The sequence below is a fragment of the Corythoichthys intestinalis genome, chromosome 10 (genome assembly GCF_030265065.1).
Source record: "Corythoichthys intestinalis isolate RoL2023-P3 chromosome 10, ASM3026506v1, whole genome shotgun sequence".
In the NCBI taxonomy this organism is placed as follows: domain Eukaryota; kingdom Metazoa; phylum Chordata; class Actinopteri; order Syngnathiformes; family Syngnathidae; genus Corythoichthys; species Corythoichthys intestinalis.
In genome coordinates, this window is record NC_080404.1 from 16,025,827 (window position 1) to 16,050,982 (window position 25,156).

Sequence of the window (25,156 nt, forward strand, 5' to 3'; positions counted from 1 at the left end):
AGTACCCACTGTGGCCCTTTGAGGACCGGTTTGACACCTGTGATATAAAGGCACCACTCAGCCCTGAGGCACGACCAACAAGGGCGTGGTCTCATCTTATTGTGTAGCCACACACCTGCGACACTCACTTCCCAGACAGCACGGGTGCCTGAGAAGACCTTGAAAATGTCTGGCATTGTCGCCAAGCTACAGCACAATCGAGAAAAATCGCAGGGCATTGGAACCAACTCTCGGGCAGTGCCATATTTAAACCAGGACTATGAGTCTCTGAAGCGAAGCTGCCTTGAGAGAAGATGCCTTTTTGAGGATGAAAGCTTCGAGCCACTTCCAGCATCTTTAGGCTTCAATGAACTTGGACCGGGTTCGTACAAAGTTCGAGGAATTGAGTGGTTGAGGCCCCAGGTGTGTATATGCGAATGCTTGCATTCCTGCCCTTGATAGTCGGTTTTCTTAATGAATCTATACTATTTTGTTTGTAAAGCATGCTAATTGTTAAATTCTGTATTTATTTACCAAGTACATTTTAGCTTTCTATGCATCTTGCAAATGCCAAAAATGTGCACAGCAAAAAGGGACACTGCTTTTCATCTGAGCTCAAAATGGTGGCTATGCAAAACAGCATTGTGTTGTTACAGAATGACTTCATTAACAAACATTTTCTTTATTTTAGGAAATTGTTTCCAATCCCAAATTTATTCTGAGAGATGCCACCAGGACTGATATTTGTCAGGGAGCACTTGGTGAGACACACACAAAAATTATTCAAAATTACTTACTAGAAATACATTTCATGCTTATCCATCATGGGCTTCTCCTCCCCCTCTGTGGTGTTAAATGAAAAAAAAAAAAAAAAAAAAACCTGGTTAGATTGGTTTAGGAAAATAACAACAATGCCTTTAGCTAGGAAACGCCCGTACACTAACATTAACTGTCTTGTTGCCAACCATTACACTGTTTACACCCTGTCTGGAACAATACAAACGTAGGTGGGGCTGAGTTGTGCGTGCTTTAAAGGGAAAGACAACACCGTGTATTAATGACCTTCACGTGAGAAAGTGTTACACAAAGTATTGGAAGGGAATGGTGAGTTTCTTAGACCTCTGATGATGCAGAAAATAATGGTTAAACACAAAAAATGACAGCGCTTTCAGGCGCAGCCATTTTGTGACTGAAGTTATACCCACACACATACACACAGATAGACTCGAGCACAAGTGTATGTGATAATGGCTATTAATTATGTCACTAGAAATGGCAGCCAATATGGGATACTTAAATTTGATTGGTTAAAGATAGTAACGGCTTTGAAAAATGTCGGGCTGCCATTTCCTGTTATTACAGGCAGAATAAAATACAATTCAGCGTACCCCCCCAGGTGACTGCTGGCTCCTGGCGGCCATTGCCTCATTGACGCTCAACAAGCAGGTCTTGTCCCGCGTTGTACCGCATGACCAAAGCTTTGAAGAGGACTACGCTGGAATCTTTCATTTTGAGGTACACATACACAACCTCAATTCAAATCATGTTAATATAATAAACTTAGTATAGAATCTATCAAAGAGTTTGTTCAGAGTGGGTGAGCCTGTTTTTCCACCTTGATTGACAAGCCCAGAATACACCCATTAGGTGTATAAAAAAGAATACAGAAAATAGAGTAGCCAAAATATGACCTATTTTCACATGCTTGGATTAAGGCAAAATATAATAAATCCTCAATGCACAGTGTTATTAACCCTGATCAAGGAGATGGAATCAGTTAATACAGAATATAATGGTGTAATTCCAGAGTGTGACATAAATATACTGTACAACCCCTAGCAAAAAGTATGGAATCACCAGTCTCAGACGAGCACTCAGACATTTTATCATGCAGAACAAACTCAGATAAAAAGCTTGAAAAACTAATGAATTACCGGAATTTTCACACTATATGACGTACCTGACTATAAGCCGCTACCCACCAAATTTGACACCAAAACTACATTTGTTCATAGATAAGCCGCACTGCACTATAAGCCGCGACTATCCTACCGTATTATGGGATATTTACACCAAAAGATATTAACTGGTAACACTTAAGACCATATGAACCACCATGAAGCTTTGAAACAATTGGCTACAAAGCTTCATTGCTTCAAGAAGCTTCATTTGGCCATCACTGCTCCCTTTGGGGAGACAGTCAACCTCTGCTGCCACCTGCTGTCAACATTGTTGTTGTCCAACATGCCTCATAGCATGCATTGCAGCGCTACAAATGTAAATAACAATCAGTATTCATGTTGTGTGCTAATTATTTCCTCAATTACTGTTCCAGTTGTTGCATTACTTGCTAGTTATGGTATTTGGTCACATGTTATTTGACAGTGGCGCAGTAAGACTGTTATTAGACAATTAGAATTATGACACGACACTGTCATGAGCATCAAAGAATGTTTATAACGGATGTCATTTAGTGTCATGCGGCAAATTATCTCACTTTTGAATGGATGTAAAAGTCCGAGCTGGACATAAATGGAGTTGGTAACAAAATTTGCCAGATGACACTTAATGACATCTGTCATAAGCATTTAGTAATGCCCATGATAGTGTCATGTCATAATTTTGATGGTTTTATGACAGGCTTATGACACCACTGTGAAATAAAGCGTTACCTATTAACCAAAATAAATCAACAAAAAGCCGCACGGGACTGTAAGCCACAGGATTCAAAATGAGGAAAAAAAGTAGCGGCTTATAGTGCAAAAATTGTGGTAATTATTTCCTCAGTTACTGTTCGAGTTGTTTCATTAATTGATAGTTATGGTATTTGGTAACACTTTATTTGACAGTGGAGCAATAAGACTGTTATGAGACAATTATTACTATGACAAGACACTATCATGAGCATTAATTTCATTTCGTGTTATCCGGCAAATGATCTCATTTTTGAATGGATATAAAAGATCCGAGCTGGACATAAATGGAATTAGTGACATAATTTGCCGGATGACACTTAATGACATCTCTCATAAGCATTCAGTAATGCCCATTATAGTGTCACGTCATAATTATGACGATCTTATGAGGCCGCTGTCAAACAAAGTGTCACCTGTTAATTTTAACCCAATTAAATCAATAAACAAGCCGCACTGGACTATAAGCCGCAGGAATCAAAATGAAGGAAAAAAGTCACGGCTTATAGTCCGAAAAATACGGTAGTTCAAAATTGCAACAAGTGAGATTTACAAAGATGACTGCATGAAGAAAACATCAACATTCCCTCAGTCCTTAAGGATATGGGGCTTCATGTCAGGCAAAGGCACTGGGGAGATGGCTGTGGTTAAATCTTCAATAAATGCACAAGTTTACATTGACGTTTTAGACAGATTTCTGATCCCTTCAATTGAAAATATGTCATTTTCCAAGATGACAATGCATCATGCCACAGAGCTAAAACTGTTAAAGCATGCCTTGGAGAAACTCATCTAGTCAATGGCATGGCCTGCAAATAGCCTAGATCTCAACCCTATTGAAACCTGTGGTAGAAATTGAAAAAAATGGTCCACAGGAAGGCTGGGGGTGTGCAGTGGTATGGAAAAAGTATCTGAACCTTTTGGAATTTCTCACATTTCTGCAAAAATATCACCATCAAATGTGATCTTTTAAAATCACACAGATGTAAAAACAGTGTCTGCTTTAACTAAAACTATCCAAACATGTATAGGTTTTTATATTTTAATGAGGTAGCATGCAAACAATGCTGCCGAACAATGTGAAACAATGGGTGGAAAAATAAGTAGGTAAACCCTCTGCTTAAGGAGACTTAAAGAGCAATTGAACCCCCAAACAATTTAAGTCAGTTGTGTGCCAATCACTGGTGAGTGGTTTAAAGCTGCCTTGCCCACTATAAAACACACACCTGGTAAGAATTGTCTTGATGAGAAGCAGCTGATGTGCATCATGGCTCGGTCAAAAAAGCTGTCTGAAGACCTGCAATCAAGGGTTGTTGATTTGTATAAAGCTGGGAAAGGATACTAAACCATCTCTAAAAGTCTGGATGTTCATTAATCGACAGTCAGAGAAGTTGTCTACAAATGTAGAGTTTGGCCCTGTTGCTTCTCTCCCAAGGAGAGGCTGTCCATCAAAGATGACACTAAGAGTTCAGCGCAGAATACTCAGAGAGGTAAAAACAAAAAAACAAAAAAAAAACCTAGAGCGTTTGCTAAAGATTTACAGAAATCACTGGCACAGTTCAATATCTTTGTGCACATATCAAATATATGTGAAACTATGGCCAAGAATGGTGTTCATGGGAGGACTCCATGGAGGAAGCCACTGCTGTCTAAAAAAACATTGTTGAACTGATGAAACCAAAGTTGAATTGTTTGGGGAGTAACACACAACGTCATGTGTGGAGGAGAAATGGAACAGCTCACCAACAGCAACACCTCATCTCCACCGTGAAGCATGGTGGTGGGAGCATCATGATTTGGGGCTGTTTTGCTAATAGCCTGGACTGCTTTCAAACATTAATGGAAGAATTAATTCAAATGTTTATTAAGATGTTTTGCAGGGAAACCTGAGGCCATCTGTCAGGCAGTTGAAGCTAAAAAGAGGATGGATGCTGCACCAAGACAATGATCCAAAACACAGAAGTAAATCAACTTCAGAATGGTTTCAGAACAAAATACACGTTTTGGAGTGGCCAAGTCAAAGTCCAGACTTGAACACCATTCATGCCAGACATCCCAGGAATCTGACTGAACTACAGCAGTTTTGCAGAGAAGAATGGGCCAAGATTAGTCCTGATCGATGTGCCAGACTGATCTGCAGCTACAGGAAGCGTCTGGTTGAAGTTATTGCTGCCAAACGGGGACAACGTATTAAATGTGATGGTTCACTTACTTAACCCCCCCCCTTCTGTCATTGTTTGCCTACTATCCTCATTAACATATAAAAACCTATAAATGTTTGGGTGATTTTAGTTAAAGCAGAGTTTTTTTCATCTGTGTGATTTTGACAAAGATCAGATCACATTTGATGCAGAAATGTGATAAATTCCAAAAGGTTCAGATAATTTTTCATACCACTGTATTACATACACTACCTACATATACTACCACGAGACATGCAGCTATATAACATTCTTTTGAATTTTCAGTTCTGGCAGTTTGGCGACTGGGTGGATGTGGTCGTTGATGATCGCCTGCCCACCAGAGATGGAGAACTGCTGTTTGTTCACTCAGCAGAAGGATCGGAGTTTTGGAGTGCCCTATTAGAGAAGGCCTATGCAAAGTATTGAATATAAATCTTGAATATTTTGTGTTTTGGTTCCCTTTTGCAATCCTTTAAAGCAGTACTGTTCTGATTTTTTCTGCTTCAGGGTAAATGGCTGCTATGAGGCACTCTCTGGAGGAACCACCACAGAAGGTTTTGAGGACTTCACTGGAGGCATTGCTGAGAGACATGATCTCTCCAACCCTGATCCTCACCTCTTCAATATCATAAGGAAGGCCCTGGAACGAGGCTCCCTTCTTGGATGTTCAATTGATGTCAGTTTGAACTTATTATTGCACTGGAATTGGTAACTATATGTTCTTATTGTTGTTCACACTTCTTTATCCTAGATCACCAGTGCAGCTGACTCTGAAGCCATCACATATCGCAAGCTAGTGAAGGGCCATGCCTACTCAGTGACAGCAGCTGAAAAGGTAAGGAGGCCACAATGGATTTATTATGCTTATGGACTTTGGAGAATCCAGTCATTCAGTCCTAAAGATGTATTTCTGACAAGGGTGTAGGTTTGGCCTCAACATTCGTAGGAATTGTGTAACTTCATAAACTGCACGTACACTTTTTGCTGAGGACGGGACATTACTAAAACCAAACAGATTATGGAACTGGGGACAGGGCTACTCGCTAAAGAAAATTTTTTAAATGCAAGTCCCTTTAAAAAATAAAATTAATTAATTAAAAAAAAAAAAAAAAAAAGGAAGCTATCCAATAATGGGTCCACTTCTGGGGGACACTGGAGTACCCCTACTCTAAAGTATTGTAATTAAAGATGTCGATCGTGTCCGATCACGTCATTTTCAAAGTATCGGAATCGGCAAAAAAATATCGGACATGCCTTTTTTAAATATATATATATTTTAATTAAATCGTTTTCTAATTGTATTTAACGTTACAGACAAAAGGTCTTACATTCATCCAGAGTCTTTAGTTTTGGCTTAAAGTAGGGCTATCAAATTTATCGCGTTAACTGCAGTAGTTTTTTAAAAATTAATCACGTTAAAATATTTAATGCAATTAACGCAAGCGCTGCACGACCCACTCACGCATTGTCGCATTCAATCTATAATGGCGCCATTTTACCTATATATATAGAGCTAAAAGGCAGCGTAAAATGAGTAGAGAGAATTTTGGCAGTCTTTGGAGCCTTTTTTTAATCGGCTAAAGCCTTAAAATCCCTCTCAACAATTGGAATTATCGTGGGAAGCAACGTGGGGAAGAAAGGTAGTCGTTGATCTTTTCCTTAACACCCTATGTTACTTCCCAACGCAGAGAAGATAGATATCATCAGTGAAGATGGATATCAATTGGTGCCACTATGCACAGTCATAGTTGCACTTCCCATCATGCATTTGGACAGAACAGTTAAATGGCTACAGTATCATTCACTGAAAGCTCAACAAATACACTAGATGGATTTAGTCACAATATACAAAGTCACATTTATCCTTTAAGAATTACAAGTCTTTCTATCTGTGGATTCCTCTCACAGAAAGAATGTTAATAATGTAAATGCCATCTTGAGGATTTATTGTCATAATAAACAAATACAGTACTTATGTACTGTATGTTGAATGTATATATTTGTCAGAGTTTTATTCATTTTTTTCTTAATGCGTTGCCAAAATGTATATGATCGGGAAAAATTATCGGGAATGATTGGAATTGAATCGGGAGCAAAAAAAAACAACAATCAGATCGGGAAATATCGGGATCGGCAGATACTCAAACTAAAACGATGGGGATCGGATCGGTAGCAAAAAAACATGATCGGAACAACCCTAATTGTAATATAAAAGTGATTTGGGGAAAAAAAATATTGAAAAAAAAAATCAGAGATATGGACTGATCTACGTACTGTATATCTGAGGCATATTAGACTAACCCAAGACACACACATCAAAGTGCTCTTATGAAATTCCTATGCGTGATTTCATTTCAGATTTTTTTTCATGTCAGTGTCCCCTGAAGTGGACTCTGTTATGTACAGTGCTGTGGGTATGAGGTCTAGAGACAACGCCAACAACCCATTCTTGGATAGCTCCCAGTTTTATTTATTTTTAATAAAGGGACTTGCACTCTGAAGCCACAGAGTTGCATTATGGTAATGCACATAATGCAAACAATGATACAAATGAGGAACAGAACTAGCTTGACTTCATTGTTCCTTGTGGAGGATGGCCTGTTAACATGCTAGTTTTGCATGTTAACAATTTCACACAGTTTAATGTTATGCTAACTCTGATGGAGGTACTTTCGGTAGCAAAACTAGTGCCGTTTCGCCCTTTCTCTACAACAATGATATCGTTTTACATTACTTACAATGGCTGCTGCTGGCCCCCCCAAAAACTGATATCCCTCCTCTTCGAAGGGAGCGACATGCTGTCGATATGAATCTGTCGGGGCTGTTTGAGTGTGCGTGTGTGGCTAGAAGGGTTTGGGGTAGGTCAAGTCATCAGCCAATGAAACGTGTGTTTGGGGGGGGTAGTACCGGCAAATTCAGAAAGTGAAAACGGATAAATGTTAGTCTGAACATAATGAAAATAATTCACTTAATCATGGAAGGGTCTATTCTATCCTTACAACATATGGGAAGACTATCTAAATTACCTAAATAACTGAACTCATTATATTATGCAAATAAGGTTGCTTAAAAGTGTATGGGGGCAATTTGAGTACCTGAAAAGTTGGTAGTTTTATGTCCCTACTGTCCATATACCCTTGATTTTTTTTTTTTTAAGATTTTTTTCCCTAAAGGCTCTGTGTGTGTGCATCTACAGCCGTTTTACTGGGAATTACAATTTTGTATACAAAATGGCCAGTAGAGAGCAGTAATACACCATTTCAGACATGAAATGAAACCATTTTGCGGCCACCCACATAACAATGTACGAGAACACTGCAGCGCCCAACAGGGTAGAAATTGGAGAATTCAAAACATTTAGTGGAAAAAGTCGGGGGAAAGATATATCTTAATAGATTTTGCAGCATCTGTTATAATAGTTAACTAAAACATGCTAGAATCTATTTTTTAAATTTCCTGATGGAGTCCAATCTACTATGATGTAACACAACACAATATTCTGTTAGTCTTGAAAGATCAGTCCTAAAGTTTTTGTCTTTGTAATTAATTTTAAATGTCTTTACATTTAAATGAGTTAAATGGAGTAAAGAGCACCTTATGTGTCAGGTGTCGTACAGAGGAGACATAGAACAGCTCATCAGAATCCGAAACCCATGGGGACAGGTGGAGTGGAATGGCGCCTGGAGTGACAAGTGAGTACAAGACAGTGACTATATAAACCTGTCAAACACTATCTACAGAATATATAACACTTTAGAATTTACAGGAAATGCTTGTAATATTTTACATAAATTGTCATTCTAAGATGTGCAGCTATGAATGTCATGGCCTCAGTCCCTGCTGCAGCATTGCCTAATTGCCTTCAATTATCCCCACCTGTCCTCAATTCACCTACTCACAGCCCAGCCAATAGCACTGCTGCATTCAGCAGTCAACCTGTGTATTTAAAGCCCAGATTTTCACTTCCACTCTGTCAGACCGTCTGCGAAGCCTGCCTGTTACCTGCCTGCCTAGCTCTCTGAATCTGACTCTCGTTGCCGAATCTGAACCTGCCCGACTGCTGCCTTCTCTCCTGCCCTGGTAACTCGACCTGCCTTTTGCTTTTGGAAACCTGTCTTCTGCCTAGCCCTTGTCTGTACTGCTGCCATCATTACACCTGCCCTGCTGGTCCTGTCAATAAATTGTTGAAAACGTGACTCATTTGTGGTCCTCCTCTGTCGGGTCCGTGACAGTACGGTCTGACCAGTAAGGACCCAGCGCACAACACTCCCAGCATGGACGATAGCAACGCGACAACCCCGACCACCATGCAGCGTCTGGAAATCGCAGAAGGCGAGATGAATCGGATGGCGGGGGAAATTTCATCATTAATTCAGCTTGGTCATCAGAGGCAACAACAGCTTCACCAGCAACATGAACTGCTAGCCCAGGTCATACAGCAGCTCACCAACCTAGCCACACCTCCTATTCCATCTCCTGATTCTTCCGCCACGCCAGCCCCACCCGTACCTGCTCCTTCTGCGCCATTTCTTCAGAACCCCATAGCCCCCGAACCGCGGATTGGAAACCCAGAACGCTTTGATGGTGATCAAACCCAGGTGCGGGCTTTCCTGACCAGCTGCCGGCTCCAATTTTCCCTCCAACCCAGGACCTTCGTCACTGAGGGGGCCAAAGTGGCCTATGCCATCACACACCTGACGGGCCGCGCTCGGCTTTGGGGAACTGCGGAATTTGACCGGCAAACCCCAGCCTGCACTTCCTTTGATGCTCTTGCTGAAGAGATGTTAAAGGTATTCGACATGGGCGCATCAACGTCGGAGGCGAGTGGGGGCCTGATGTCCATCCGTCAGGGGAACCGGACCGTGGCAGACTACTCCATTGACTTTCGCACCCTTGCAAGGCGTAGTTCATGGAACATGGCCGCTCTGGTGGACGTCTTCTATAATAGCCTGGCGGACTATGTTAAGGACGGACTCGTTTCGCACGACCAGCCAAAGACGCTAGACGAGGCCATCGACCTTGCTGTTCAGGTGGACCGTCGAATTCAGACCCGCCGACAAGAGCAAAGAAGCTCCACCCTGTCATCTGTCTGCACTCCGAGAGAGTCTGCCGCCCGGTCACGCTCTTCCGCCACTCTCCACAGCCAGATCGACCCGCCAGAGCCCATGGAGGTCGGCCGTGCCTCCCTATCTGCCACCGAGCGCCAGCGTCGCCTCTCGTCCAACCTCTGCCTGTATTGTGGAGGCAATGGTCATCGTGTTGCCACCTGCCCAGCAAAAGCCAGAGCTCATCGGACATAGGAGGCATCCGATTGAGCTCGATGACCACCCAAGCCTCCACCCACCGTAAGCCTCTCTTCCAAGTACGTCTTCTACTGCCTGAAAACACCCACACCTTGGCTGTGCTCGTGGACTCCGGCGCTGAAGCTAACATCATGGACAGTGATCTGGCTCGCCAGTTGGGGTTGGAGTGTCAAAGCTTGCCCTATCCTATCCCAGTCCGGGCTCTGGACGGTCACCCCTTAGGCACAGTCACCAACATTACCAACCCAGTCGCTATGATCCTGTCAGGAAACCACCATGAGTTGATTCGTTTTCACCTGCTCCGTTCACCAGGCCAACCCCTTATTCTGGGTTACCCATGGCTCCGCCAGCATAACCCTCACCTAGACTCGACGACCGGAACAATCAAAGAGTGGGGAAAAGACTGCCACCGGACCTGTCTGCGCTCTGCCGTATTGCACCCCAGTTCTGGTCCCTCCTGTTCTGCCCTTGACCTCTCTAATGTGCCGAAATGCTACCATGGACTCTGGGAGGTGTTCAACAAAGCCAAGCCCCTCACCCCCTCACCGTCCCTATGACTGTGCGATCGACCTCCTTCCGGGGACTGCCCCACCCAAGGGCAGTCTTTACTCTCTGTCCGCCCCTGAAAGAAGAGCCATGGAGGATTACATTACTAACTCTCTGGCGGCAGGAATAATTCGTCCATCATCATCTCCTGCCGGTGCCGGGTTCTTCTTTGTAGGGAAGAAAGATGGTTCGCTCCGTCCCTGCATCGACTATAGGGGCTAAAATGACATCACCATTAAAAACCGCTATCCTCTTCCTCTGCTCACCTCTGCCTTCGAGTTGCTCCAGGGGGCCACTATCTTCACCAAACTGGACCTCAGAAATGCTTACCCCGTGGTGCGGATAAGAGAGGGAGATGAATGGAAGACTGCCTTTAACACCCCAACAGGCCACTATGAGTACCTTGTCATGCCGTTCGGACTCACCAACGCTCCGGCAGTGTTCCAGGCTCTGGTTAATGATGTCTTGCGGGATATGCTGAACAAGTTTGTATTCGTTTACCTTGACGACATCCTGATCTTCTCCCGAACACCATCTGAACACACCCGCCATGTCCAACTGGTCCTCAGTCGCCTCCTGGAGAATTCTCTGTACGTCAAGGCCGAGAAATGCGAATTCCATGCTAAATCCATGGCTTTCCTAGGTTACATTGTGGCCGAGGGAAGCATCCAAATGGACCCGGCCAAAGTCTCTGTGGTGACCTCATGGCCTGTGCCAGAAAACAGAAGGAAACTTCAGCAGTTCCTTGGCTTCGCAAACTCCTATCGCAAGTTTATCCGCAATTACAGCAGTGTCGCCTCCCCTCTCACCGCTCTGACCAGCCCCAAACATCCATTTGTCTGGACTTCAGCAGCAAATGAAGCCTTTGGTATCCTCAAGTCACGCTTCTCTTCTGCCCCTATCCTCCAGTTGCCGGACCCAGACCGGCAGTTCATTGTGGAAGTGGACGCCTCTGATGTGGGAGTCGGCGCTGTGCTCTCTCAAAGAGCAGCAGAGGGTGGCAAACTCCACCCCTGTGCGTTCTTCTCTCGCAGACTGTCCCCATCTGAGGAGAACTATGACATAGGCAACCGTGAGCTGCTGGCTGTCAAGCTTGCTCTGGAGGAGTGGCGCCACTGGCTGGAGGGGTCAACGATTCCATTCTTGGTCTGGACCGATCACAAGAACCTCGAGTACATCCGCTCCGCCAAACGACTGAGCCCCAGACAGGCCCGCTGGGCTCTTTTCTTCACCCGGTTCAATTTCACATTGTCCTACCGTCCTGGATCACGCAACACCAAGCCTGATGCCCTCTCCCGTCAGTTTCAAAAAGACAACATACCCACCAAGGAACCAGCTTCCATCCTTCCTGGCCCCTGCATGGTCGCTGCCCTAACCTGGGATGTCGAACAGCAAGTTCTTGAGGCCCTTCACAACCAGCCAGGGCCCAGTGCATGTCCCGCAGACCGCCTCTTCGTCCCAGAGAACCTGAGATCAGAGGTCCTACAGTGGGGACACAACTCCCGTCTTGCTTGCCATCCTGGAACCACTCGCACCTGCAATCTTCTCTCCCAGCGTTTCTGGTGGCCGTCTCTGAGGAAAGATGTACGGGAATTTGTCCGCGCATGTCCAACCTGTAACCAAAGCAAATCATCCAACCAGCCCCCTGCCGGCCTACTCCAGCCCCTGCCTGTACCCTCTCGGCCTTGGTCCAATGTGTCATTGGATTTTGTTACGGGCCTGCCTCCATCTGGCGGCATGACGGTCATCCTCACCATCGTTGACCGTTTCAGCAAGATGGCACACTTCGTCCCTCTTCCTAAACTACCATCAGCCAAGGAGACCGCCCAGGTCGTCTTAGACAATGCCTTCCGGATACATGGGCTACCCAGGGATGTTGTCTCAGACCGGGGCCCACAATTCACATCCACCTTCTGGAAGGAATTCTGTTCTCTGCTAGGGGCCACAGTCAGCCTTTCCTCAGGCTTCCATCCCCAGTCTAATGGCCAGTCAGAGCAAGTTAACCAGGAGCTCGAGAAGTCACTCCGGTGCATGGCATCGTCCAACCCCCGGTCCTGGGCAAAGCAACTGACATGGGTGGAATATGCTCATAACAGTCTTACCAGCTCTGCCATAGGCATGTCCCCATTCAAGTGTGTGTATGGCTATCAACCACCACTGTTCGCCAGCCAGGAGGCGGCGATCACCTGTCCTTCAGCCCTCGCATATGCCCAACGATGCCGCAATACCTGGTCTCGGGCCCGGGCCACACTCCTACGGTCTGTCAAAAGTTACTCCACTGGAGCCAACCGTCGAAGGACTCCAGCACCAGCCTATCGTGTAGGACAGAAGGTGTGGCTCTCGGCCAAGGACCTGCCACTCAAGGTCGAATCACGCAAGTTGGCTCCCCGGTTCATTGGTCCATTCTCCATCCTAAAGATCGTCAGCCCAATTGCTATTCGGCTCCAACTGCCTGCATCCATGCGGATTCACCCCACATTCCACGTCTCCAGAGTAAAGCCGGTTAATGAGAGCCCGTTGGTACCAGTTGTACCGCCTCCTCCTCCTCCACGCCTTATCGCCGGTGGCCCGGTCTACACTGTTCGCCGGCTGCTCCAGTCCAGACGTAGGGGCACCCGTCGGGTTACCCATCAGACACCCGACCCAGCACCTGACCTGGACTTTGACCAGTCAGAGGAGTTTTGACCCTCCGCCGGCTCCCCATCCGCCCGCCCTTGGTGGTGGTTCCCTTTGGGGGACTTCTGGGGCCGTCCCTTGAGGGGGGGGTTCTGTCATGGCCTCAGTCCCTGCTGCAGCATTGCCTAATTGCCTTCAATTATCCCCACCTGTCCTCAATTCACCTACTCACAGCCCAGCCAATAACACTGCTGCATTCAGCAGTCAACCTGTGTATTTAAAGCCCAGATTTTCACTTCCACTCTGTCAGACCGTCTGCGAAGCCTGCCTGTTACCTGCCTGCCTAGCTCTCTGAATCTGACTCTCGTTGCCGAATCTGAACCTGCCCGACTGCTGCCTTCTCTCCTGCCCTGGTAACTCGACCTGCCTTTTGCTTTTGGAAACCTGTCTTCTGCCTAGCCCTTGTCTGTACTGCTGCCATCATTACACCTGCCCTGCTGGTCCTGTCAATAAATTGTTGAAAACGTGACGCATTTGTGGTCCTCCTCTGTCGGGTCCGTGACAATGAATACAACAAAAACAGGTCAGGCAGGAAAATGTTTAGGCAAGTGCAACACTTCTCATCGGCTGACTGGTTTATATAAATAAAATGTATTATTATTATTATTATTATTGAATGTTAAAGGAAATCTTAAATCTGTGCTCTGAACGGATGTTCGTAGAAATTCGACATATTGTTGCGGTTCACTGAAATGCATTGGCATTCCTCAGAATGTAAACTTGTATTTTTTTTCTAGTTCTTCTGAGTGGAGATATGTAAGTGATGATGACCGACAGAGGCTGACCAACCGCAGTGAAGATGGGGAGTTCTGGTAAGAGACATATGGTACTGGCCAAAAGTCTGGACACACCTTCTCATTTGTGCATTTTCTTTATTTTCATGACTATTTACATTGTAAATTGTCACTGAAGGTAATTAAAATGTGAATTAACATGTGTGGAATTATGTACTTAGCAAAAAAAGGTGAACTAACTAAAAACATATACAATATTTTAGTATCTTTAAAGTAGCCACTCTTTGCTCTGATTACTTTTTGCACACTCTTGCCATTCTCTTGATGAGCTTCAAGAGGGGGCAACCTAAAATGGTTTTTGACGTCAGAGGTAGGCATGTGCCGGTATGAGATTCGACTATATGGTAACCTTAAGCAAAAATATCATGGTTTCACGGTATTCAATTACAGCTCTAAAATGTGTTACTTTGAGATATCTGGGTTAAAAAAAAACTTTTTTCCATTGAGCAGGATTTTTATTTTTCAAAACATATTAGCAAATTGGAACATAAGTAGAATGTTAAGTTAAAATAAAATTTAAAAAATAACAAAGTAACTCTAAATACAATTAAAATAAATGCAGTCCTTTAGGTGAGCTTAAACCCACAGCCAAGCTGAACATTATTACCAGTAGAACAAAAATAATTGAATTATTTCCCCAAAAAAGCACATGTGTATGAGTTGTATAATGTTTACATTATACACACCCTCTCTTTCTCAACACAGAGAGATAAAAACACATGTCTTACCACCGCTAGACACACTAAACATGCTGGAGTTAACTCTCGTAGCTGGTGGGAAACGCTCATGACAGTGTTTACTAACCTTTAATTTTGTATAAATGCAAAATCGTATTGAAGGTATTGCCTCCTCGGCAGCCACCCACCGCAAACATGTTTTATATGTTGGTTGGACGTCCTCCTACAAGTTGCGGGCGTCTGTAACTTTTCTGTAGCCGAAGTATTCCCATACTAGTTATTTCGTTTTCTTCGATTGGGGGGTTCAGGAGTTCCACCTCCTCCAGCTATCGTGTAGCACGGTTGACTCACTGACATTAGGCAACAACCAGTGGGGGAGGGTTGAGCCTTGCAGCTGCAAGCGATGGATTTCTCCGTGCATTTTTGGGACATAAGAAATGGCTAATACCATAGGGACGGTATGACGTAAATTTTTGGGAATTTTTATACCGGGACATTTTCATACCACGGTATAACTTAAATGTAAACCGGTAATCGGCAGGGGTTGGATTAATGGAATTTATTGCTTTATCAATGGGATCGGGACCTTCATTTGTGTTGCACTGAATGAGGTGTGCCCAAACTTTTGGCCTGTACTGTACCAAAATCATGAGTATTACCCCTTTCCCACTGGCCAAAAAACCCATGTCAACCCACTAACAATCGGCTTTTGGTGGCAGTGGGAAAGGTGCAGAGACCCGCCTCGACCCGTGTCAATCAACCCCGCCAAGCGACCCGCGTTAAAATCACCTCGGCTCTGATCGTCATGCAGTGTGAAAGCGAAACCCCGGGTCGACAGTCAACACCCTAATCTACGTGGTGACGCAGGCTCTTACACAGGGGTGGGCAAACTATTCCACAAAGGGCCGCAGTGGGTGCTTCTCATTTCTGCTGAAACCTCATTGGTTAAACTATCTGTGTTGGCTCAGCTGGAACAAAGACCAGGACCCACTGCGGCCCTCGAGGACCGGTTTGCCCACCTCTGCTCTTACGTGATGCGTCATAACAACGTGCCAGTCGCCTCCCATTTAACACGCCCCACAACCGTAGTTACGTCGATGCTCACAACAAAGCTAGTAGAAGGAGCCAGTAGCGCACCACATTGAACACAATGTCCCAGCATTGGAAAGATGATGAGACCTGCCGGCTCCTTTCCATGTTGCTCTGCATTGTTTACTTCCTTGAACTGTATGAATTCTGTCGCACTTGTCGACGCGCATCTTAGCATGGTGATGCCACGTAGCCTTATGCACGGCTGAGGAGGGGTGGGGGGTTAGATGGGTGGGAAAAAAAGACCCGGCTTTTTTTTTTGTGTCAGTGGGAAAGGTGCCAAATGCCAATTGCTAGTGGGTTGCATCCGCTTGGAAAAAACGCGTTTTGACCCACTAGTTTCAGTGGGAAAGGGGCATATGACTTGGAATCAAAATGCCATGATGTGAGAAAAGCACATGTCATTGCTTTCAGAATTTTATATTGCTATTATTAGATTGTAATAGCATGTGTAGGTGTATGTATATCCATGTTTAATGTGACTTATTATAATTATTTTAACCCTTTCATGCACGAATTCTATATTTTTTAATGTTTTGATGACTTTCATAGAGACCAGAGGTCTCAAACTTGCGGCCCAGGGGATGAATTTTGCAGCTACATCCTTGTCGTGTTAGTGTTGTCTGCACGTATTGTGCGATAGGCAATAAAAATAAAATGTAATGTAAAAATCTAAATAAAATTAATAAATAATTAAAGGCTCCATTTTGGAACAAAAACAATAATTTAAAAAGCAAATTGAAAAATTGCTTCCAGTCAAGCCCCTCCCAGTTGAACTGGATTGGAAGTCCATTGCCGTTAGTAGGTGCTTTTAGTATCAATTTCTCTTTTACCAAGTACCACAACACATAATCTGTGTCCTGGACTGGTAGTGAAAGGTTAAACTCATGACAAATTTTGAATAGATTTCCATGAAAAGGCTCATTTGTATATTTGTCTTCTCACTTTCCCAACAGGATGTCATTTTCTGACTTCCTGCGAGAATATTCCCGTCTGGAAATCTGCAACCTCACACCTGATGCCCTCACATCAGAGTACAAAAAGTGGGCAGAGACGGAGTTTGAAGAAACGTGGAGAATTGGCGTGTCTGCTGGTGGCTGCAGAAACTATCCGGGTACTTAACTGTGGAAAAAGTTCATCATGTATTTTTTTTTCCCCCGCTTTTATAATCAGAGCTCCTAAAGGTAAAATCAAGATATTTCATTGCTCTTGCTAAAATTCTTCTTCTATGTTTTGTTAGATACCTTTTGGACAAATCCTCAATTTGTCATAAAACTGGACAGTGTGGATGATGACCCCTATGATGGAGAGGACGGCTGCACATTCATTGTGGGATTGATGCAGAAGAACAAGCGTCGCAGGAGAAAGATGGGGGAGGACATGGAGACCATTGGCTTCCTCATTTATGAGGTGAGCTATACAGGTCAAAATAAACTACAGACACAAGTCATTACCAAACTTTTCTCATGTTTGTTTGTATTTTTCTTTCAGCTACCTGAGGAGGTACAAGCACAAATGTCACAGTCTTGTTCAGTCTTTTTGTTTGTGTTTACACCAAACTGAACAGATTTAACCTCATGTAATCTTTGTACATCGGTGTCACTTTGCAGTACTCTGGCGCTAAAGAAGTCCACTTGAAGAAAAATTTCTTTAGGACTAACCGCTCAGCTGCACGCTCTGAAACCTTTATTAACCTGCGAGAGGTGTGCAACCGTCTGCATCTGCCTCCCGGAGAGTACCTCATCGTTCCTTCCACCTTCGAGCCCAACAAGGATGGGGACTTTTATATACGGGTGTTCTCCGAGAAACCAGCAACATTTCAGTAAGTTCAATTTTGAGAAGTGTTGCTCAATGAAGGTCTCAGAAAAAGTAAAGCACTTGTCTTTGACTGCCTTTAGGGAGATTGATGATCCAGTTGACTGTCACGTTAAACAGGTAAAATCTTTTCATTTCCAAAATATTGTTGTGCGAATGCAGGTTTTTGAGGAACCGTAAATGTCAACTTTTACTAATCCTAAGATTGACATCGATGAAAGCGACATTGATGATGGATTCAAGAGACTGTTTGGACAGCTAGCTGGACATGTGAGTCACAAATGTTTTATCTCGAAGTACATGATATGGATAATGATATTCCCTCACTTTATAAAGATTTTAATTGGAATTTTAGGATGTGGAAATTTCTGCATTTGAGCTGCAGAGAATCCTCAACAGAGTGGTGGTAAAGCGTAAGAGAACATTTATTTAAACTGCGTCAGTATGCACACTTACTACCATCTGATACAGCAAGAATGTGATCTTTTCATTTTCAGGAAAGGACATCAAAACTGACGGGTTCAGCCTGACCACATGCCGCAACATGGTCAATTTGCTTGATGTATCCTTTGCATTTAGAGTAGTTTTGGACAACTTGTCTTGAAAATCATTTCACCACTGCTTTTATGACGTGTATCATTGAATGAAGTCTGTTAAATGCAGACAAGTTAATGAATGTTTTCACTTATTCTGGGAAAAATCCCTCACCATTTCAGAACGGGTATTTAACTGTATCCAGGCCCATTTCGTGAAGAATCACTATTGATAGTAGACATTTCCTGCACCTCTAACAGCGGAGCGTGAAGCTGCAGCAGTCAGTCACCATACTGATATCCAGACATGGACTGGCAATCGGGCTTACTGGTCACTTCTTGGTGGACCAACACACATTTTTGGTTTGGTGACGCTGTTTAATATTAAAGTGGTATCTTGACATACGATCCCTTCAACGCACGATCTCTTCGACACCCGACGTAAAATTAAACTCTCAATTTGTTTCTACATCCGACGACGTTATAACAGCGCCGCAGTTCCTTTGTTTTGCCGCAAGATGAATGCACGGCGGATTTTCTTGAGGAAAATTGACACTGGTTCCAAGAAGGTTAGTGCAGGTGGTGAAAAAGGTGCCGCTTACCATTGAAATGAAGATGAAAATTATTAAAAAAAAAAAAGTGGTGTGCGCATCTGTGAACTGGCTCGATATCACTCCTCTTATGACATCCGTTTGCCAGTCTTTATAAGTTAAGGTGACAATTATTATTGTGGTACCAGCACCAAAGAGATCGCCTGCTTCGTCAGGTTTTTAATCATTCATTTCAGAACTTGTGCAGCACAACATGCCTACTGTCTCTGTAGTTGACGCCAGCAACAACAGAACAATAAAAGAGAAAGTAAAATTCCAGTTGCTCCTATCTTACTTTGCCTCGTCAGGTACAGCACGCAAAACACGTCGGCCACATTACAACCCGATTCATGACAATTACAGGAATTATTATTCCCATTTGTATTTATAATTTATTTGTTTTGCTATGTGTAATTGCCATTTGTAATAGTACCAGCAGTATTTATTAAAGATTTAGTTTAGGTTTTCGTGCTGTGGAACGAATTAATGGAATTATAATGTATTCTTATGGGAAAATCCTGCTCGACATAAGACCATTTCGACTTACAAGGTCCTGGACGAATTAACTTCGTATGTAGAGGTACCACTGTAATATTTTAAAAAAAATTTTTTAAAAAAAAGGTTCTCCAACGTGGCACGGGGCCCCATTTGTTGTTCCAATTTTTGTTAGTCCCATGAAATATCTCAGTGCTCCACTCACCCCACACCTGCGATGGAAATGAATGGTGGGGAATTGCAGAGACGTAGCTGAAAAGCCTTCAGGTTGATGCGGCAAAATTTGGAAAAATAACTGACATGTTTATTTACACAAAACCCTGTACAGCATCAGCAAAAGTGTATGTCGACAGGCGCTGTCACTAAAGTGGCGGCGACGCCATGTTGTCCTTGCGCGTGTGTATGTAAAGGGAGTGATACATATAGTGATTGAAAGTGAATATTAAAGAGATTAATCAATGAGTAGACTAGACTAATTTACAGTTTTTAGTTTTATTTAAAGTCAGTTTGCATGTGCTGCAGTTTATAACGATTATTTCCACAATGTTTAAAATTTATAGCTATATATATATATATTTGTAAGTATACATTTTCCCACAGTGGGACTTTTTCACATTTTATCGTATGCTGAACTGTTAAGCATGTTTTTAAAATTCGTAGCAGGAAAAAACTACACTTATTAATGAATTAATAAATGATAAAATATAATCAAATATTAATAAATTAAATTCCTGTGTCCCTCTCTCGCTCTCTCCATTGGTTAAGCTAGACTGATGAAAAAAAGAGTAGAGTCATAGGGAGAACAGACAGGTTATAAATTATTTCTAAAAACATTGATATATGTGTTGTCAGGGGAATTTTTTTCCCCAACTAATTCTAGGATTTGTTATTGATCAAATTTATGTAATTTTTTTGTCATATCTGCTAAAGGTCCCCTAATAAAGAATTTGGACATTAAAAAACTAATGCATGGCTAATCAATTGAATATAGTGAGAAAATTTGAAATCCCATTTATTATTGCATGACGACAATAGTCGCAATTTTTTTTCCCCCCATTAGCCCATATTTTGTACGGGATTTTCACTATCTTTTCAACGGATACGACGTACAGTAAATGTCATACGGGAAAACACTCTATGAGCTAGGTTATGCTAACTCCAGCCCCGCTTGGGTTTTCTTTAGGTTTTACGGGGGGGAAAAAACTGTTTCATAAGGGCTACCTTGGGCCAAGGTTGACAGGTATGTGATAGATAGGGCTAGAAATGCTACAGCATAGCCTTCATTACCTAGGTTATGTAGTCTATGGCTACAGTTACAAGACCTTTGTTACCTTTTGTAAAAAATAAACGCGCTAAACTGACAGTACTAGTATGTATATACAGTGGAGCAAATAAGTATTTAGTCAACCACCAATTGTACAAGTTCTCCTACTTGAAAATATTAGAGAGGCCTGTAATTGTCAACATGGGTAAACCTCAACCATGAGAGACAGAATGTGGAAAAAAATTAGAAAATCACATTGTTTGATTTTTAAAGAATTTATTTGCAAATCATGGTGGAAAATAAGTATTCGGTCAATACCAAAAGTTCATCTCTACTTTGTTATGTACCCTTTGTTGGCAATAACGGAGGCCAAACGTTTTCTGTAACTCTTCGCTTTGTGTAAAGAAATCAACTGTAGGAGCAATTATTAGAAAATGGAAGACATACAAGACCTCTGATAATCTCCCTCGATCTGGGGCTCCATGCAAGATCTCACCCCGTGGCGTCAAAATGATAACAAGAATGGTGAGCAAAAATCCCAGAACCACACAGGGGGACCTAGTGAATGACCTACAGAGAGTTGGGACCACAGTAACAAAGGCTACTATCAGTAACACAATGCGCCGCCAGAGACTCAAATCCTGCACTGCCAGACGTGTCACCCTACTGAAGAAAGTACATGTCCAGGCCTGTCTGCGGTTCGCTAGAGGGCATTTGGATGATCCAGAAGAGGACAGGGAAAATGTGTTATGGTAAGATGAAACCAAAATAAAACTTTTTGGTAGAAACACAGGTTTCGTGTTTGGAGGAGAAATAATGCTGAATTGCATCAAAGAACACCATACCCACTGTGAAGCATGGGAGTGGAAACATCATGCTTTGGGGCTGTTTTTCTGCAGAGGGACCAGGACGACTGATCTGTGTAAAGGAAAGAATGATTGGGGCCATGTATCGAGAGTTTTAAGTCATCAGCAAGGGCATTGAAGATGAGACCTGACAATGATCCCAAACACGCAGCCAGAGCAACAAAGGAGTGGCTTCGTAAGAAGCATTTCAAGGTCCTGGAGTGGCCTAGCCAGTCTCCAGATCTCAGCCCCATAGAAAATCTGTGGAGGGAGTTGAAAGTCAGTGTTGCCCAACGACAGCCCCAAAACATCACTGCTCTAGAGGAGATCTGCATGGAGGAATGGCCCAAAATACCAGCAACAGTGTGTGAAAAGCTTGTGAAGAGTTACAGAAAACGTTTGGCCTCCGTTATTGTAAACAAAGGGTACATAACAAAGTATTGAGATGAACTTTTGGTTTTGACAAAATACTTATTTTCCACCATGATTTACAGTAAATTCTTTAAAAATCAAACAATGTGATTTTCTGTTTTTTTTTTTTTTTTTTTTACATTCTGTCTCTCATGGTTGAGGTTTACCCATGTTGACAATTACAGGCCGCTCTAATATTTTCAAGTGGGAGAACTTGCACAATTAGTGGTTGACTAAATACTTATTTGCCCCACTGTATATACATATGTAATGTATACACACCAGGCCAGGACAGAAATGCCATGGCCATTTTTTGGGTTCCAGTCCATCCCTGCTTACCTCCGACACTGTTTAAAATTTAAATGTTAAATATTCAAATTTGATCGAATAAGCTACACTTTATATTATTGTTGCACCAATGCCATTTTTTTGGCCCCAATACGTGGCTATGCAGTATCGACCGATACCACACAGATACCACTTTGTTTAAAAAAAAAATATATATATAATATATATACACACACACACACACAAAATGAATCCAGTAGAACGTTTTATTACATACCTGGTATGGGTGACAATAGTTAAATCAACCTTTGGCTCTCGAAGGCCAATATAGTGCTAAATTTGTGAAATTAAAATGTGTATAATACTAGCCCAACAGTAAGAAAGTAATATTTCAATTTATTAATTTTTTAAACCCTGGGTTTTGGCTCTCAAAGGCCAAACAGTGCAACTTTCAGGATTTTATAAGTAATAATAATTGACCCACAGCGTCCTGTCTCTCTATTAGCCTCCCTCTCTGCACACCAGCAGCAACAATAAGCCACTTAGCTTAGCTTACTTTGCTTACTTCAACTGCACTTTTTAATAGGTTGCCACCTGTCCTTTAAAATAAGTAATCGTTTCGAACTGGGAATTAAAAGTTGTGTTCCGTATTGAACCAATGCGGAATATATATAAGTAGATACATTTCTATGCATTTTAGGAGTGTTGGGCATGTCCCCTTTTTTTTTTGTCGCCTGTATGGCTTTGGGCGCGAGGGGGGCGTCCCTTATTTCTAATTCTGAAAGGTGGCAACTCTACTTTTGAAACGGGTCTCAAATTACTACGGCATTGCTTTCAGTAAAAGACAATAAAGGTAAAGTAAACGACGGGAGCTGACCAGGATTTGTTGTGCCGGTCCAGCCCCCTTTCTCTTGGTAGCAATTGCTGCTGCTGTAGCCTCAAACTCTTTGTGTTCGTTCACGTTTTGTCTTCGTCTATCTCTTTTGAGGTATTGAAACTGGCCAATTTAACTCCATCTCTCGAAACTTTCAGGCCGCAAATCTTGCATGCAGCCATTGTACTCGACGGAGATTATAAACTGAAATATTTCCAGACCGCCTACATTTTCCTCACGTAGTTTGTTTTTCCTACATATGAAAAAGCTGCCCCGACATTGGTTAAGAGTGGCTATTGGCCCGGTCTCATTGATCTGGAGCAGGCCAACAGTTGCCACGTTTACATGGAGCCAAATATTCCAATTACAATCGGAATATTTGTTCAAACCGAATAAATGTGTTCCATATAAACACCTCATTCGGAATGAACAGGCCCAAACCGAATGGAATTTAATTCCAATTCACAGGGGTGGAATATTCCTTTTCCCAAACCGATTAGAAGTAAAATGATATCATGTAAACAGGGAAGCGGAATGGTGGCTGGTTGCATTCTTTCTGCACATGCTCCGTACCGACGTGGTGACGTCACTTGGTGACGTAAGTAACGTCACTTGCAACACGGCTTCCAAGCACACGCACAGCGCACCCACACAACTTTTTAAATGAACGGCGTATCATTCTGAAGTTTTGTTTCCACTCGAAAAGTTAAAACAGCAGCTGATCTGACGATCGATCTCCATGTTTTGCAACGTGACGTTTTGTTTTGATTAATCTGCGCATGTCAGACGGCAGTTGTCAAACGTCCTTTCGGAATAAAGGCAGACACATGTAAACGCTGGATCGGAATAGATGAAGTGACATGTAAACAGCTGATGTGAAATTTCCATTCGGAATGATTTGAATCGGTATGAATAAAAGTCAGCGTGTAAACGTGGCTAGTGATAGCTGCTTGGCATGCAAAGTGATCACGTGTCATCACACAACAGAGAGTGTAGTGAGCGTCAAGAGAAAAAAAAGCTGCGGTCAAGTGTTAAAATACTAGACCGGTAGATGGTATCGGCGCCCTCTTTGTTGGTACTCGCCGATCCCGATACCACCATTTTAGTGTGGGATCGGCCCCCCCGCCGATACTGGTATCTGTATAGCTTTATATTAATGGAAATCTGGCTGTTTGCAGAAGTAAGCAAAAAAATCACACTAAAAATGCTTAAAAATGAGTTTTCAACACAAATTGTCTTGCAAACCTAACTGTGTGTAGATCCTTTAACAATCTCTTCAAAGAAAGATGGAAGCGGCAAATTAGGACTGGTGGAGTTTAGGATTCTCTGGACCAAGATTGAAAAGTTTTTGGTAAACCCTTTTTTACATGTAGGAGAATGTTTTAACTAGTGAGTGTAGCTTACAAGTTAAGTTGGTGTGGTGGTTGCAGATAACATGCTTTTGGGTTCTTCTACCGTTAGGCCATTTACAGAGAAAAAGATGCAGACCAAAGTGGCTGCATGAGCTCTTCTGAGATGCGGTTAGCAGTAGAAGTCGCTGGTGAGTCAAATTAAAGTAATACAGTCATATATGACCAGAGCATGTTGTACAATAGTTAACATAGGCTCGGCAATTGCTTTTTTTGCCATAATTTGACATTCGAATTTTTCTTTTCTTTTGCAGGATTCTCGCTCAACAACCCATTGCACCAGATCATCGTAGCCCGTTACAGAGAACCAAGCTACACTATTGACTTTGACAACTTTGTGTGCTGTTTAATCCGCTTGGAGTCACTTTTCAGTGAGTCTATCCATTCAAAATCTTTGTCTAAATGTTGCTGTGTATGCAGTATTCAGCATATATTTTAATTGGTTTGTCCTATCCTTGGCAACAGACGCATTCAAGTCCCTGGACAATGGATCTGGTGTGATAGAGCTGAACTACTTACAGGTAAAATGCATTCAGGGATGATGAAGCGGAAAAAGTGTTGTTTCAAGTCAAATTAAGTGGTAATTTTTTGTGTTTTTCTTCTCAGTGGCTGGAACTGGTCATGTTATAAAGGAGCTGCTCAGATTGTTTATTTAAAAAAAAAAAAAAAAAAAAAAAAAAAAGGACCAGCAC

The 25,156-nt window shown here is 42.7% G+C and overlaps 1 protein-coding gene across 1 annotated transcript; it reads left to right on the forward strand.

Annotated features, from left to right (window-relative positions):
- Positions 1–25,156, forward strand: LOC130922936 (calpain-2 catalytic subunit-like). The gene is made up of 21 exons (XM_057848219.1): positions 1–402; positions 671–740; positions 1,376–1,494; positions 5,141–5,274; positions 5,363–5,531; positions 5,607–5,690; positions 8,462–8,547; positions 14,118–14,192; positions 16,897–17,054; positions 17,181–17,350; positions 17,432–17,443; positions 17,551–17,762; positions 17,839–17,875; positions 17,960–18,025; positions 18,111–18,168; positions 18,253–18,317; positions 24,338–24,406; positions 24,517–24,595; positions 24,719–24,835; positions 24,930–24,985; positions 25,071–25,156. The coding sequence occupies exons 1-21, from the start codon at positions 166–168 to the stop codon at positions 25,092–25,094; spliced, it is 2,097 nt and encodes a 698-aa protein (XP_057704202.1). The 5' UTR covers positions 1–165; the 3' UTR covers positions 25,095–25,156.